Source organism: Heterocephalus glaber, unplaced genomic scaffold (assembly GCF_053883595.1).
Source record: "Heterocephalus glaber isolate CG9 unplaced genomic scaffold, H.glaber_assembly_v1.0 deba00001465, whole genome shotgun sequence".
Classification (NCBI taxonomy): Eukaryota; Metazoa; Chordata; class Mammalia; order Rodentia; family Bathyergidae; genus Heterocephalus; species Heterocephalus glaber.
The window spans coordinates 18630525-18647019 of NW_028258312.1; the positions used below are offsets into that span (position 1 = coordinate 18630525).

At 38.6% G+C, this 16495-nt stretch overlaps 1 protein-coding gene across 1 annotated transcript in view; it reads right to left on the reverse strand.

The window, feature by feature from the left end:
• Positions 1-8154: 8154 nt before the first annotated feature.
• Arsk (arylsulfatase family member K) overlaps positions 8155-16495 on the reverse strand; it is a 30907-nt gene continuing 22566 nt past the window's right edge. The window contains exons 6-8 of the mRNA XM_004841695.3: positions 14310-14534; positions 11670-11894; positions 8155-9440 (exon numbers count right to left, since the gene is read on the reverse strand). Of these exons, the coding sequence (XP_004841752.1) occupies positions 9151-9440; positions 11670-11894; positions 14310-14534 (740 nt within the window). The 3' untranslated portion in view covers positions 8155-9150. The remainder of the gene's footprint in view (positions 9441-11669; positions 11895-14309; positions 14535-16495) is intronic.

Sequence of the window (16495 nt, forward strand, 5' to 3'; positions counted from 1 at the left end):
TGTTTTTGTTTTTGTTTTTTGGTGCCGAGGATTGAACTTGGGACCTTGCACTTTTGAGGTAGGTGCTGGAACCACTGAGCTAAATCCCTGGCCCAATTGGCATGTAGATTCTTGAAGTAGGTATTGATAGTTGTCTGGATTTCTGCTGGGTCCTTTGTAATTTCATCCTTTTCATTCCTAATTGCATAGATTTGGGTCTTTTCTTTCCTTTTTCTGATAAGACTGGCTAAGGGCTTATCAATTTTGTTTATTCTTTTAAGGAACCAACTCTTGGCTTCATTGATTTTTTGTATCATTCTCTTAGTCTCCATTGCATTGATTTCTGCTCTGATCTTTATAATTTCCTCCCTGGTATGAGCTTTGGGTTTGTCTTGCTCTTCTTTTTCTAGAAGCTTGAGGTTCATCATCACATTGTTTAATTGGGCTTGCTCTGTTTTCCTAATATGAGTATTCACTGCTATGAATTTACCTCTAAGACTGCTTTCATTGTGTCCCATAGATTCCAATATGTTGTATTGTCCTTGTCATTTAATTGAAGGAATTGTCTGATTGCTTCTTTAATTTCCTCTGTGACCCATTGGTTGTTCAGAAGTGTGTTTTTCAATTTCCATGTGTTTATGAAATTCTTGCCATGTCTTTTGCTATTGATCTCCAATTTTATCACACTATAGTCTGATAATATACAGGAGATAACTTCAGTTCCTTTGCACTTACTTAAACATGTTCTATGAGCAAGTATGTGGTCTATTTTGGAGAGCGACCCATGTGTAGCTGAAAAGAATGTGTATTCTGATTTTGTGGGGTGGAACACTATAAACATCTGTTAAGTTCATTTGTTTAAGAGTTTGATTGAGCTGTAGTATTTTGTTGCTTATTTTTTGTCTAGTTGATCTATCTATTTGTGACAGTGGGGTATTGAGGCCCCCCACTCCCATTGTATTAGTGCTTATTTGATTTTTCATGTCCATTAGTATTTGTTTTATATAGTTGGGTGCACTGGTGTTTGGTGCATAGATATTTATGATTGTCATCTCTTCCTCTTGGATTGTTCCCTTTACAAGGATGTAGTGTCCTTCTTTGTCTCTCTTAATCAGTGTTGGTTTGAAATCCACTTGATCCACAAAGAGAATAGCTACTCCTGCTTTTTGGGGGGTTCCTGTTGCATAGAGTATTGTTTTCCACCCTTTAACTTTCAGTCTATGAGTTTCTTTTTGAATTAAGTGTGTTTCTTGTATGCAGCATATTGTTGGATATTGTTTCTTGACCCATTCTGCCAGTCTATTTCTTTTGATTGGTGAATTGAGGCCATTAACATTGATGGTTATAACTGACATATTGACTTATCATTGTCATGACTTTTTCTTTTTGTTGGATTCTCCCCCTTTATGTTTAATTTCTTGTCGTGCTTGATGGATTCATTCTACTGCGCTTCCTGGGGTTGTGATCCTCGTTGTCTTTTCCTAAGATATTGTCTAAAATTTTTGGGAGTGCTGGTTTTGTATTCATGAAGTTCCTCAGGTGCTCTTTGTCATGAAAGTTTCTTATTTCTCCATCAATTTTGAAAGACAGTTTTGCAGGGTACATCAGTCTGGGTTGGAGGTTGTTTTCCATTAGGGCTTGAAATACATCACTCCAATCTCTTCTTGCCTTGAGGGTTTGGATTGAGAAGTCTGCTGTGATTCTGATGGGCTTTCCTTTGTGTGTGATTTGTTTCTTTTCTCTAACTGCTTGTAGAATTTTGTTCTTCTGTTGGGTTTCTGGAATCTTAACAATTATATGTCTATGTGTAGATTTTTTTTTGATCAAGGCTAGTTGGAGTCCGATATGCCTCACTTATTTGTATACCGATTTCTTTTCTTTTGCTTGGGAAGTTTTCTGCCATCACTTCTGTGAACAGTTTTTTTTATGACATCTGCACTCTCTCCTGTTTCTTCATTGACTCTGATCAGTCTTATGTTACTCTTCTTTGTATCATCTAGCAGCTGCTGGATTGATTTCTCGTGGTCCCTTAGTATTTTAAAGATATTTTTCTTTTCCTGGTAACTAATTGCAATTGTATCTTCTATACCTGAAATTCTATCCTCACATTGGCTCATTCTGCTGGGTAAACACTCAATGAAGTTTTTAATCTCCTGGAAATCTGTTTGCATCTGTTTTATGGATTCCATTTGTTTCCTATGTTGGGATTCCATCATGTTCCTCAGCTCCTCTATATTTTATTTGTGTCCTCTCTAGATTTATTAATCATGTCTTTCACTATGGGCACAATCTCTGCTGTTATCTGAGAAATTATTTCTGATTTCATTTTTTCTAGATCCTCTTTTATTGCCAGTTGAGGGAGACCAGGTGGTTGAGTATCAGAGTGTTCCATCTCGTTTCCCTTTCGGGTTGCTTTAGGTGATTTGGGAGTCTAGTTTTGATACTTGTTTAAGTGTCTTCTCATTTCAGTGCTGGGGTGGAGGTGGTGCTGTGTGCTGCTGGCACCCACGTGGGTTACCTCCTTGGCTGGGGGCAGTGGTACAGTGGCCTGGAAGGTTCACCTCCTCTTCCCCCTTAAAATGTTTAAAACTGTAGTAGTAATTCTTATCAGAGACCAGTTTTGTAGGTGTACAAATAAGGTCATATATATATTGGAGTGCAGCTCCATTTTTTAAAAGTTAGAGGCCTTAAAACTTTTGCAAAGCCATTTTCAAGTATAAGTGGAAGCTGTCCCTGAACCTTTGAGGTAGTACTGTTCAAGTATATTAGAGCATTTCCATATTATCAAGAGCAGGCCATTCAAAAGGAAACAGATATTATGAGTTACAATGTAATTGAATCCAGGAGGAAGCAGCTTTAAGATCCAAGACAGTAAACCATGTAGTTGCATTTGGCATTTTGGGTTAAAATGTTATATTAGTTAGGAAGTATAGGTTGTAGTGGGATTACAGCTTCATTAACAGCCCATAAATCTTGGACTAGCCAATATTTCCATTTGGTTTTAGCAACAGAAGGATGGGAGTGTTGCATAGAGCCTGACAAATAAAAGGCCACATGTGAGGAATATAGAAATGGCAGGCTAAAGTCCCTGGCAGACTTCTCGCTTAATGGATAATGTTTTTTATGACAGTACATATTGGATCTTTTAAAGAAATGATAACAGCCTGGGCCTGCTCTGCCTTTTCTGAGGTTTTAGTTTCCCAGACTATGTCTATTGGGTTTGATATCAATGGTCCCAAGAAAGGAGGTGATCCTTCTGATGTCAGATAAAAAGTTGCTCCAAGGTTGGCAAAAATTTCTTCCCCAAAAAGGAGTAGGACATTCTGGGAAAACTAGGAAGGCTTGAGTAAAAATTAATTCCCCCAAACTGCAGGTTACTGGCTCTGTAAAGTATTTGGTCAGGGGGATATACCGGCAACACCAGTCACAACACAGACCTTACTAAAAAGGGGCCCAGGGGACTCAAGCAAGGCAGAAATTGAAACCCTAGGATCTAAAAGAAAATATCTGCCTAGTGTACTTTTGAAAAGAGATAAAGAGAAAAGAAGAAAAGATAAGATCCCTTTAGATCTTCCACTCAGGACCAGATGAGGTGTCCATACTCTTAATAGTTATTGCTGAGATCTTAATAGGTACTGGTACTTTTCTGAGTCTGATAGCACTAATCAGCCCCAATTTTCCCGAGTTCAGGCAATAGGCTTGTTTTACTTTCCTATCGTGATTAGAATCCAAGCATCCCTGCCAATTACTCAGAAATTTGTTTCTAGGCATTCCTGGAGCTTCTGAAAGTATGAAAACTTGTTTGCATCTTTCACAGTAAACTAAGAAATTAGAAAAAATTGAGTTTTACGGGATTGAGTTTTACTAAAAAAGTCATCTCCAAGACATTTATATCTCAGAACCTACAACTTATATAAAGATCTCAAGCAGGGTTTAGTAACTACAGAGTACATGCTGGATTAGATATGGAGATATACATGAGACTCTGATTATCACAAGAAATAAATGAGCAAATTGGCTTAAAACAAAAACACGGTCCACCAAGTCCCCAGAGGAGTGTTGTGGGTACCTGCAGTGACAGAGCAGGCAGGACTAGGACCCAGGAAGAATCACGGTAGCTGTGCTGCTGTCCCAGCTGCTGGCATGCTGGGTATTGGCGGCAGACAAACCTGTAGGTTCTCTGAGTCACCACTGGGGCATGCATCCCTTGGGCACGACTCTGTGCATGCTTTGGACCTCAGTGCAGGCCCTCCCTGGCACAGTGTGTGAATATGTTCCCTCTCACCCCCACCCCATGGTGTTGCTGGCTAGGTAGGAATGGGGGGTAACCAGCTGGGTTTGGATATTAAGAGCAACACAGCAATGTGGCATGATTCACTCTCCCTTCCCTTTAGCATCAATATGCAGGTGGATCATGTAGGACCTGTATTCCTCTTCCCTCACCCAGGCAGAGAGCAGTAATTGCTCGCTGGAGCCTAGAGAGAAAACTTGGGCAACCTTTTCTTTGGCCTTCTTCAGTGTTCTTGTTCATCCCCCTTGCTCCCAACTCTCCCCTCTAATTAACACCACAAAGTTACAAGATATAAGCCTTCCTTAAATGGATGGAAACCTCAGTGTTGGAGAGGAGGAAAGACAAAGAAGGGGGGTGAATTTTAGGGAGGAGAGAGAGAAAGAGAGACAGACAGAGACAGAGACACCAGTGGGCTCCGTGTCAGTTAGAGCATGGAGACTCCCGGGTCCCAAGAATCTTGTCACCTACATCCTAATTTCCACTTGAGCCTGCACAGTGCAGGGAGCTCCCCTTGCCACCCCAGAAGGGGGGCCATGGCATTAGGTGGAGCACACTTACGCCGTTGGTGTTTGGGAGTGAAAGAGGTCGGGGGTGGGAGAGAAAGAGAATTAAAAAGCTTAGAAGATCTGTTTTGGTCTAAAGTGCTGAGGACCTAATGGTGCATAAGACTGAAGAGGTGGCTTCCTCAGGGATCACTCTGAGGCCAGTTCCCTCCTGCTGTGTCTCAGAATTAGTTTCCCACAGCAGGTACATGATAAGTTTGCTCCAGACATTGGATACAGTCCTTGTATCCTCCTGCTGAGCAAGTTTAAGTCTTGGGGCATGTTGACTTGAGAGGGTTCTTATGAAGGCGGCTGTGTGTCCTGAGGTGCACCCTCTGACACCTCTTTCCACTTATAGTTAGGGGGAACAAGCACCTTGCATCTTGAGTATTGTTATATGTAAGCATTCATTTTCTAGGGACCTAGGAACATCCTACTGTCGAGGTTTGGAGAGAGAGAGAGGGAGACCAATCAAGTGATGCCAACAGAGGGTAGAGTCAACAAATAAACAACAATGAAAGGTTGTAATTGATGAGGTCCAAGTAGGTTTCCCCAAAGAGGAGATGGGGAACATCAGCTTACTCCACCCACAGCTTAAGTTCCCTGAGTCACAGAAAAATAATTTCCAGGATGTGTCAATAGGAGGCCCAGAAAATATTTAGCAGAAAAAAAGTACACATGAAGAGGGAGAATTAAGATGTTCGGAATGAGATGCATTGTGGCCTAGAGCTAGGTATTCTAACGAGGCTTGAAGTATGTCCAAGATGGGTGAGCTAGGGCGTGCACTTCTACTGTCTGTCAAGTATCTGAGGTTGAGATATGCTGACCTGTGTCCTTGAGGCTGAGACCATGAGCAGAAGAGCCATTTACAGGTGAAAAGCATGGGCCCAAGACCCAGTTTACAGGCTTCTTGTGTCTATAAGACTCTTAGGATTGTCTCTTTTTCACAGTAAGTTTCCTGGAGGGGAAAAAGGCATTGTAACCCTGAGTAATTTTTGTGTCCTGGAAGCTGTAATTTTTTTAAAAGTATAATTTTAAAATTACAGTTTTCTTTTCTCCTTTCTACCTATTTTTATTTCTTCTAGTCTACTACATCATGTTCATACCTTATTTATATACTTCAGTACACCCTTACAATTTTTAAAACTCTAGGTTTGTATCTCTTTCTAAAATTGAAAATATTTTATAGTATGTATATGAGCATACCTTCCCTGTTTTCCATTTTACCTGGTTATTATTCTTACAAATAAGTATTGATTTTTGTATAGTAATTTAATGTTTTATCAGTTCTTACAGTTTTCACTAATATCTTCTGGGTTTGATTAGAAAGAATACAATATATTTTTCCCCGTCGATGAATAAAAACAGGTAAGGTTCCTAATTGAATGGTTGAGAGGATGCTTCTGGTCATAGTTTCAACAGCAATATTCCAGACCAGTGGTTCCCAAAGTGTGCTATAGATCAGAAGCTTTTACACATCCCAGTACTTGAGGTAGAAGTGAGGTGTTAATATTTTTAATCATCCTGTGATGCTTCCAATTTACAGCAAAGTCATGAACTGTTACTTTAAGGGTTTGGTTTTTTTTGGTACCGGGGATCAAACTCTGGACCTTGCGCTTTCGAGGCAGGCACCAGAACCACTGAGCTAAATCCCCGGCCCCATGAACTGTTACTTTAGACCAGCATTCAGGAAACTATGGTCTACAATTCAAATCTGGTACTTTTGTAAGCAAAATTTTATTAGAGCACACACACTCTCATTTGTTTACAGTTCTTTGTTTTCACGCTACAATTGCAGAACTGAGTAGTTGTGAAAAAGGCCATATGGCATATAAAGCTTAAAATATTTACTATTTAGCCCTTTTCATAGAAAAAGACAAAAGTGGCTTTTTCACACAGACTTTTACTAGAATTTACTGTTTTAGAAGGCTTTGCTTTACTGAGAAAGGAACTCCCCTTTACTTCCTGTCTGTCCATGGCCTTACTGTGTCAGTATAGCTCAGTATGCTATTTGGATTGTTATAATTCTCAGTACATTAATTCAAGTACAGTATTTACCAAGCTTCCACCATGTGTCAGGGACTTGAGTTAGTTTAAGGAACAAAAAGGACATAAATCCATGCATGTGTGCAGCTTTTTGGGGGAGGGGAAGCGGGGATCGAACTTGGAACCTTGCACTTGCAGGCGGTGGAACCACTGAGCTAAATCCCCAGCCCGTGTGCAGCTTTTCTTCACTGGGTTGGCACAGGGTAAGAGAGAGTATAAATATGTAAAACTAAGTTGGATGGTAACAACCTACACAGAAGAAAATAAAGCATGGAAACACTTGTGAAAAGGTGACATTTGAGCAGTGACCCGTGGGTGCTAACAAATGAGTCATGTCGAAATCCCAGGGAAAAGCTGGATTCCAGGCAGCAAGAGTTAACAGGTACAAAGATACTGAGGTGGCTGCATGTCTGGGGAGCCGAGGAAAGGGCAGGAAGGCTGTGTGGCCGGAGCAGAGTGAACCAGGTGCAAGTACACAGGAAATGTGGCCTGAGAGTGAAAAGTGTTTAGGACTCTGTGGGCCATTGTAATGACTGTGGCTTTTCCAGAAGTGAGATAGGAAACTAGTGGGGGTTTCAGTGTCCAGTGATGCAAACTCATATATTTAAACAGGATCTTTCTGGCTGCTGTGTTTGTTGAGAATAGACTCAAGAAAGCCAAGACCAGAGTCAAGGAGACCTCCTAGAATCTACTGCAGAATTCCAGTCAAGAGATTATGGTAGACTGGAACAGGGTGGTAGCAGTGTCGGTAATAAAAAGTGAAGCTCAAAATGTTCTCAGTCCAGCTTCTATGTAGTGCCAGTTTCTCTCAGGATCTGAAATAACTGTCTTGGTTTTGCAAGTTTTTCTCTTTTTTCATGGTTGTTCAATACGATTTTGAATTAGATATTGTCTTGAAAATTCAGTTGTACCTACTTATGATCCTGGTTAATATGCTTAAAACATTGTGCCTGCACGAATGCTATGTTTTCAGAACCACATTTCTATTATTGCTTTTTTCTCCCCTACAAGTAGCATGTACACTACACACTAGCTACTTTATGTTCTTTACTTTTAATTAGGAGGCACTAACTTTAACCTTAAAGTAGTATTGAGATCTTTTCTTTTGAATTTCACTTCATATATATATTCATTCAATATATTTGTGATTGTATATGTATATATATGTATGAATTTATTTTTCAGAAATTTGTAAACAACCACAAATACAAGCTTATATAAATTCACTGAAGAATATAAAGGAAATGGAATGGCTTCTGAGGAAAAAATTTTAAAGACAGTTTGAAAAAGGTAAAATTATTATTTGCAGATGAGCCTTTTATTTGGAAAATATAAAGTATCAATTGAAAGGCTATTATAAACAATAAAGTGGCTTAGCACACAACAATATATAGAAAAAATGATACAGTTAGGGGGCAGGGATTTAGCTCAGTGGTTTTGCTGCCTGCTATGCAAGCACAAGGACCTGAGTTCGATCCCTGGTACCAAAAAAAAATGATACAGTGGACCCTCAAGTTACAACCAGCCTGACATACAAACAACTTGGGTTAGTTTAATGGAAGATTCATCTGCCTCTTGTTATCTATTGCAAGTACCCAGGTAAACATCTAGATCTCAGCTGTACAGACTTACAACCAACTTGAGTTACAACCAGCCCTCGGGAACAGATCAAGTTCGTAAGTCAAGGGTCCACTGTATATGTATACATATATAAACAATAGGGAGACAAAAATGGAAGAAAAATGCACTTAAAATAGTATTAACAATAACAGATAAAACAACAAACACTAGGAATAAATTCACTTCTGGCTGTCAGGGCTTAACAAACGAAACATCAATAGTAGCAAATGGCACCCATTCTTCATCCTAGAAGTGCTAAGCCAGTTGTTATGGGGTTGGGGATGAGTATGTCACCTTTAATACCCCTAATACTCTCACCAAATACACTCAAATGGTCCCATAAAATACAAATAACTATCAAATACCATCAAATAGCTGTTTTATTATTGATAAGTAAAAATATTAAAAATATTTTATATTCTGTATTAGTTAGAGAAACATAACTTTTGTATTATAGTGTTTGTTTCCATTCTTCTGATACTTCCATTAAATTTAGAAGTTGCTAAGAATAAAGTCTTACCATTAAAAAATATGTAATACTACAATCATTGGCATTTTATTTTATGATACAGTAGTTCTGAAAAAGTAACTAAAAATTAGTACTCAAACTTCAATTTAAAATGCGTATTAACATTTCGATGTAGCTCTGGAACATTATTTTCTTATTTTTCTTCATACTGTTTTTGGAGTGGTGTGGGTTTTAAGCCACCAATCGATCGCACCTTCATACTTCTTTGGTTCTTTCAACCAGTCCTGATGCCACCTGAGGTTTGCTATAACATTTGAATAATTTTGACCTACACTTTGTTTCCACATGACAAACTGCTCTTTATTGTATTGATGGACAGAAGCAGAAACTTTAGGGTAGTTTACAATGGAACGAAGCTTCTGATCTAAAGAGTAAGTAATTTCTGGAAATTTTGTAGCAATGTTTGTTAGTTCATCTGGATCTGAGGAAAGATCTGCAAAAAAAAAAAGAACCTGTCACAATAGTTAGGGGCTAAACAGTTTTAAGAATATCCTTATGACAGATAATATATTAGAATTTATTTTATTTTCAGTTCATCTTAGTGTAGTGAAATGAAGCATGGTATATAGGCAGGTGTCACATAGTGTTTCAGTTAACAACGGGCTTCCTATACCAGTGGTGGCGAACCTATGGCGTGTGTGTGCAGCCAGCGGTTTGTTATCATTGAAAGCTCTAAAAGGTTCGCCATCACTGGCCTGTACTATGATGGTCCCATATGATTATATCACCCAGTGATATCACAGCCACTTTAATGTGTGCAAATACACTCTATGATGTTGGCATAAGGATGAACTAGCTGAATGATATATTTCCTAGAATCTATTCCCATCATTAAGGAAAGTATGATTGTATATAGTAAAATAACATACCAAAAGTTTTATATTCCTGTAAGGAATGTTCCAATTATCTTCCTTGCTACCATCATCCTGCTACCTTACTTTATTTTTCTATTCACTCTTAGATGCCAGAAACAGTCAACCTTTATCATTAGTGAGCTGATTTGGAACTAAATCTGCCTGTGTCTGATGCCTTACCTCCTTTGACATACAGAGGAAAAAAATAATAATGCTTATATCGTCCCATTCCCACAACCCATTTCCCAGCTGTGAGAATTCCCTATACAAACAAGTCATGTTCCTCCATCTCCACTCAGTCCTAACTGTCTTTATATATTAGCATTTATGCTTGGAATCCTGAAAGTTACATTCATCTAAGCTGTCCATTTGAGCAAATATCCATGGAAATACCAACTTTTCTCAATCACTACCAGTGAGAAAATAATGATAAACACTTTACATCCATAAACACTCTTTTACATATGTATGGAAAGAATTGGGCACCAGCTGACCTAATGAACAAGAAAAGGTTTCTGATGAGCTGAGGAGGGCACTTACAAGGGAAAGAAGGTGAAAAATGCAGAAACAGGGAACAAAGAGCAGAGTAGGGGGTTCAAAGTTACTTTCCTTATAATGGTTACAACAGAGGGGACCTCCTTGTCCCCTTCTGATTACGGTGAATCTCCTGTTTCTTTACTAACTGGCCTGTTTTACAGTTCAGTTTGAGTACATGGCATTTACCATTCTGGTTTGCTCTGTTTTGTTGGGCCTAGGGCAGGAGCTCAGCAAACAATGAGCTTCCACAAATGTAACAACGGCCAATGAACAAGCAAGAGATGCATATTACTCATCACGATGATAATTTAAGGACTTCTTTTTGAAGCCAAGAATCCCTTGCTCTTAGAATTAAGGAAGTTAGTCAGTTTCGCTGCTTAAGGAATTATTTGGAGTTAATAATATGGACATTTGTAACTAGGAAGAAAACATCTATAACTAGGAGGGAGAAACAAACATTAATAATGGCCTTAGCACATATTTTATGTATAAAATGAAGACACAGGATAAACACTAAATCCAAAACTGCTGTTTAAAAATTAATTAATGAGCTAGGTGGGGTGGCACATGCTTGTAATCCCAGCACACATATGGGAGGCTGAGGTAGGACAATCACTGTGAGTTCCAGGCCAGCCTGGGCTACACAGTCAGTTCAAGGCCAGTCTGAACTACATAGTGAGACCCTGTCTCAAAAAACTCCAAATAAATAAATAAAAATTATTCATAGACTAATGAAGCTGGCAGGAATTTTATAGAGTAAAAGGAGCATGGATTTTGGAGTTAGACCTGCATTGAAATCTCAGGTCTGTTACACAGCTGCAAGACCTCATACACTGAACTTTCCTGACTTTTTCTATAACACGGAATGGTATTCTATCTTGTAGCGTTGTGGTGAACATTAAATAATTAACGGAGCATGTAACATAGCATGTCAGGCTCCATGAAAGACAGGTGTTGATCTTTCAGAACAGATGCAACCTAGGTATGATGAGAAGGTGTTGCCTGCTGATTGGGAAATACAGTAATGAGTATAGAAAGGTCTCTGATCGGGGGAACCACTGGTTTCAATCATGAGACCCAGATCCAAAGCCTTAGGCACTTTCTCTGATAGTCACATGCTGATTTGCAAGGAAGCTGCTCCTACAGGCAATCTTTTGTAGCCCATGCCAGGATAAGAAGCACCAGATATTCCCTTATTTAACAATCATTATCAAATCTCTTGAGCAATGCTTATTAGGCATATTGTACTTAAAATGTATCAACAAATTTACCAAAGAGTTGAGGCAATACTGAAACACCATCAGAATAGGCTATGTATTTCCACTGGTTGGTTCGGAGCATGTAGGTGGAAGCATTCACATTGCACCCATGGTATTCACTCAGAATCCAGGGTGGATGCAAGTTTGTGAACTGATGTTCATTCTTAACCGGTTCTGATGATAACGGCAACAAAGAATATCCACTCAGGTTCTGAGGCAGAGGAATTCCAGCGATATCTTTGTAACAAAAACAACAAAATATTCTTACACAATTCATTCTTTTATTAGTTGAATATTTCTAAATGATATTTATATTTTCCCTATTATTAAAGATCACAGGGATCATTTTTAAAGGTACTAGTATGTTGTAAAACATACTTGGACATTCCTGGATTATACTGATTTAGGAAAAAATAATTTTTTAAATCTATCAAATACAGATACACAGACAGGCTAGGCATGGTGATGCACACATGTAATCCAAGTGCTCTGGAGGCTGGGGCAAAAGGATCACCATGACTTCAAGGCCAGCTTGGCCTACACAGTGACTAGTCCAGCATGAACTATATAGAAAGACCCCGTCTCAAAGCCCAGACCAAACCAAACCAAACCAAAACAGACAGACAGATAGAACAATAGTATGAGAAATGTCCAACTTAAAAAGAGATTGTATGCAGATTTTGTAGAAACAGACTGTCTGGGTTCCAATGCTTAGTTAGCCATGTGACCTTGGGCATGTTACCTACTCCTTCAACCCTCAGATTCCTTGTTTGTCAAAGGGGGCTCATCATAGTTCTTGTAGCTCATAGATTCATTTTAGGTTTAAGTAAGATAATTTATATAAAATTCTGAGAACAGTGCCTGGCACATAAGAGCCCTCACTAAATATCGTTAGTATCATCAGTCTTTTATTTTCTGAATGATTAAATAATCAGTTGTTTCTCAAAGTTTCTTACATGAGATAGTAACAAGGCTTATATAAGGAAGGGGTTTGGTAGTTGCTATGTCTTCAAAACAATGCTTAAACAAAATAAACTTTATTTATTGTAGATATAAATTTACTGCTAATATGTACTATAAATCTTCAAAAGTAGTACATAATATTTATATGTCCCAGTTATTTGATGATAAATCCTTTTTCATTTCATTTTTAAACTTCTTACCTGTAGAATTAGACAAATAAAATGCAAAATATCACTAGGAGATACATATATGAGGGAAACCTTGAGAAAGACTTACCCCACAAGGGCATGAGGAAGGAACAGTAAGGGGTTATTCAGGAGTGGAAATGATCGAAGTACATTAAATGCATGTGCAATATAACATCTGCCCAAATGCATCTGCCCAAAGGAAACCCATTATTCTGTATAACTAACAGGCACTAACAACAACAACAGAAACAACAATGGCAGAGTCACCCCCACTTTCTATAATCTTTTACAGTACTTTTTTGCAGTTCTAGTCACTGAACCTCAAGAAAACAGGACAAGGTTAAAAAAATCAAGCAAATGCAATAACCCAAAGAGGATTTCTTTGGGAATGAGAATTCTATATGAATAAAAATCAGGGGAAGAAACTCTAAAGAAATGGCAATACTAGATGATAATAGGAGAAACACACAGAAATATGCATAATTACATATAGGCTTCTTTAAAAAAAGTGATGGAAAGTTACAGAGATGAAGCCAGAAAGTGACTAAGTATGATAAGTGCTTTGTGATATAGAGAAACCAGCAACTGATGACTAAGCAACTGAAGAGACTCAAAATTCCAAGAACTAGAAAGATGCTCAAATATAAAAGAAGTAATGTAGAAAAAAGAGAAAAGCAAAGGTCATTGATTTAAATTAACTCTAAAGAAATTTATTAAAGAGACTTTGTAGTACAATGAAGAAGATAAAAAGAACTTTTATTTTTTTGATTTTTAAGATGCATGTGTCACATTTTTAAATTCCTGAAATTAGAAAAATGTCATCATTTTAATTAACTGAAACTTATAAGTTGATGATAATTTTTCTAATTGTTAGTGGCTTAGAACAGAAGAATTAGAGTATTTAAATCTAATGAATTTAAAGAACTCTGCTAAGTTAGAAACAGTTCTACATAATTTCCTTTGAATTTGATGATATTACCATTCTAGTATCTTCAGTGAAAACAGCTAACCACTCCCAAACTGAATGTTGTTATTCTAGACCTATGGATATACTTACAGACATTAAGAAGCTAGTAAAGCAAATAGTATAAAACTGTCTAAAGAGTCTGAGGAGAAATATATTCATAACCTCAGATTAAGGGACTTGTCTAATGCTGTACAAAGTCAATACTTTCAAAGTGGGTAGAATAATGTGAAAAGAAAATGTTTAGATTTTGGGGAGGTGCCGGTAGGGAGTCAAATGATGTACAAATCATCTATAAAGTTATGAGTTTGAATATCTTACCCACATCCTGATTGTGAATCTTCTGAAGGGAAAATGAGTAAAATGAGTGAAGGCCACAGGAACCTTAGGAACATTATCTTCCTTTTTTAGAGTATGAATGTGACTCAGTGAAATGAGTTGCTCAAGGTTAAAACAAGTCAGTGGGCCTTCTGATTTCTTTGCTTGTTCATTTTATAGCATTACTATAAAAACAAAACACAGAATCACTTTACTTACCAAGCATAGTTGGGTAAATATCCACAAGAGACACCACACTTGGTACTTGCAGGTTGGCCTTAATGCCTGGTCCCATGATCAGAAGTGGAACATGAGCACTGGCTTCATACATACTCATTTTGTAAAACTGTCGGTGCTCCATGGCCAGCTCGCCGTGGTCTGAAGTGTATATGACCACAGTTTTCTGAAGAAGATCTAGCTGGTGAAGAGCCAGAATAATTTTACCTACAATGAGATCGAGACAAATCTCTTCACTAACATTTAGCTCATGTTTTATCACATTAAGTTCATTAACAACTCTACCTTTAAAAGTTTGTAAGGATGCTTCTTAACATCTGAATATTATCCACAGTTTGATGTGCTTGCTCTTCAGTTGACAGAGTAGAGAGGAGGGAGAAAATATAACACCCACAGGAATTCTTGCTCAAAGCTTCTTTATCTGGAGATCATGCTGCTTGCTTTCTGTTTCTGTCAGAAAATTTTATGGGGGTGGGGGTGGGCATCACCCCCTTAGGGCCACGAATGTGGAAAGAATGACAGTCTGGTTGTCGGCACTGTATACAAAGACTGATATCACCACTTACCCACAAGCTCTGCACAACAGGAAGTCACAAGAGTGATCAGAACTCCTTTTCCTGCTACTTTTCCTCCTAACCGCCTCGTATTATATTAAAAATATTTAAAAATAAGGAAGTTCTGTTACTTAAATATGTTACATACTTTATACATGGCCCAAGATGAATCTTCTTTATTCAGTGTGGCTCAGGCGAGCCGAAAGGTCGGACAGCTCAGCTCTGACTTAAACAGTTGCCAGTTCAGGCTGAAGAAGCCGGCTGAGGGCTATGGAAACCCCACCTCTGAAGAAGGGCTGGAGGCAGAACAGATGGTCTGCAAGTGTCATTTAGCATACTTTTGGATAAGGACCAACTGGACACCAAACTTGCTCAGCCCAGTCCCTCTGAGCAGTCTCTCCATGTGTTACATTTCCTCTTCACTATCATTAAGAGAATTACAGTGAAGCACAGTCCAGAGACATACAGTCATTCCTGTTTCAGTAGTGCCTGAACCTGGGTCATAAGGGTCTGTATTATTAAAAACTCCACCGAGGCTCAGTGAGAGCTGAGAGCCAGTGCTCTGTGAAGCCATTCATGGAATTAAGACTCTCGTGATCTTTCAACTTGACAACTAGAGTTGCCTCCTTACAAGTCTTGCCTCCACTCCTCTCTCCCTTTCACAGGATCCCTTGTTCCATTCTGGTGGCTGTCGTTCTAAAATACCTGATCATTTGATCATGTCACATTCCTGCTTACACTTGCTCAGAATGTCCCACTGTGTATCTTTAGCATGACGTGCAAGGCCCCTGTCCGCTCTCCAACCTCAGCAGCCTCAGCTGACTCCTCAACCTTGACCTTCCAGCAGTCCTAAACTTCTCACAGTCCCTCAAACATACCATATCATTTCACATTTTCTTGACTCTGTCCACACTGCTTTTTATGTCAACTGCCTTTTCTCCCACTGCTCACTTGTCAAGTTTCCATTCCTCCTGCGTGACCCAGCTCCAGCTTTACCTTCCTGGGGAGGCACTCCCTGTTCTTCTTGGGTCAGTGAATCACTCTGGTCTCTGAGAGCCCCACCATTTGTATAGTTACGACAATATACTGTAGTTACCATCTTAGTTACAACAATATATTGTAGTCTTTTCTGTTTACATCCATTCTGTAAATGTTTACTGAGTGCTTATTATGTGCCAGGCACTATACAATGCTGGGTACTGAGGATGTGGAGTAAGACCGAAGGTCTATGCTTCTTATGGAGAGAAGCTTGCATCTTATGGAAAGACAGAGGGTAAACAAGTAGAAAGACTACCAAACTAGTGTTATGATGTAACGACATGATAACGTGTAAACAGAATGACGAGGCTGGTATACTAACTTGGAGTGGCTGGGTAAAGACTGAGAATAAGCCAGTCATGTAAAAAAAGCAAAAAGAAGGAAGGACATTCTAGGCAGAAGAAGGAGAAAATATAAAGGCCCTGAAGTAGAAAAAGTGTCATTAAAATAATGTGATTTCTTAATAGTATTTAACACTGTGCCCAGCATAATAAATATGATTTGGTGACTAGACCAGTGTAGATTTTAAAAGAAAGATGCAGTATGTTCCATAAACTTTGTAACTTGAGGTAAGCA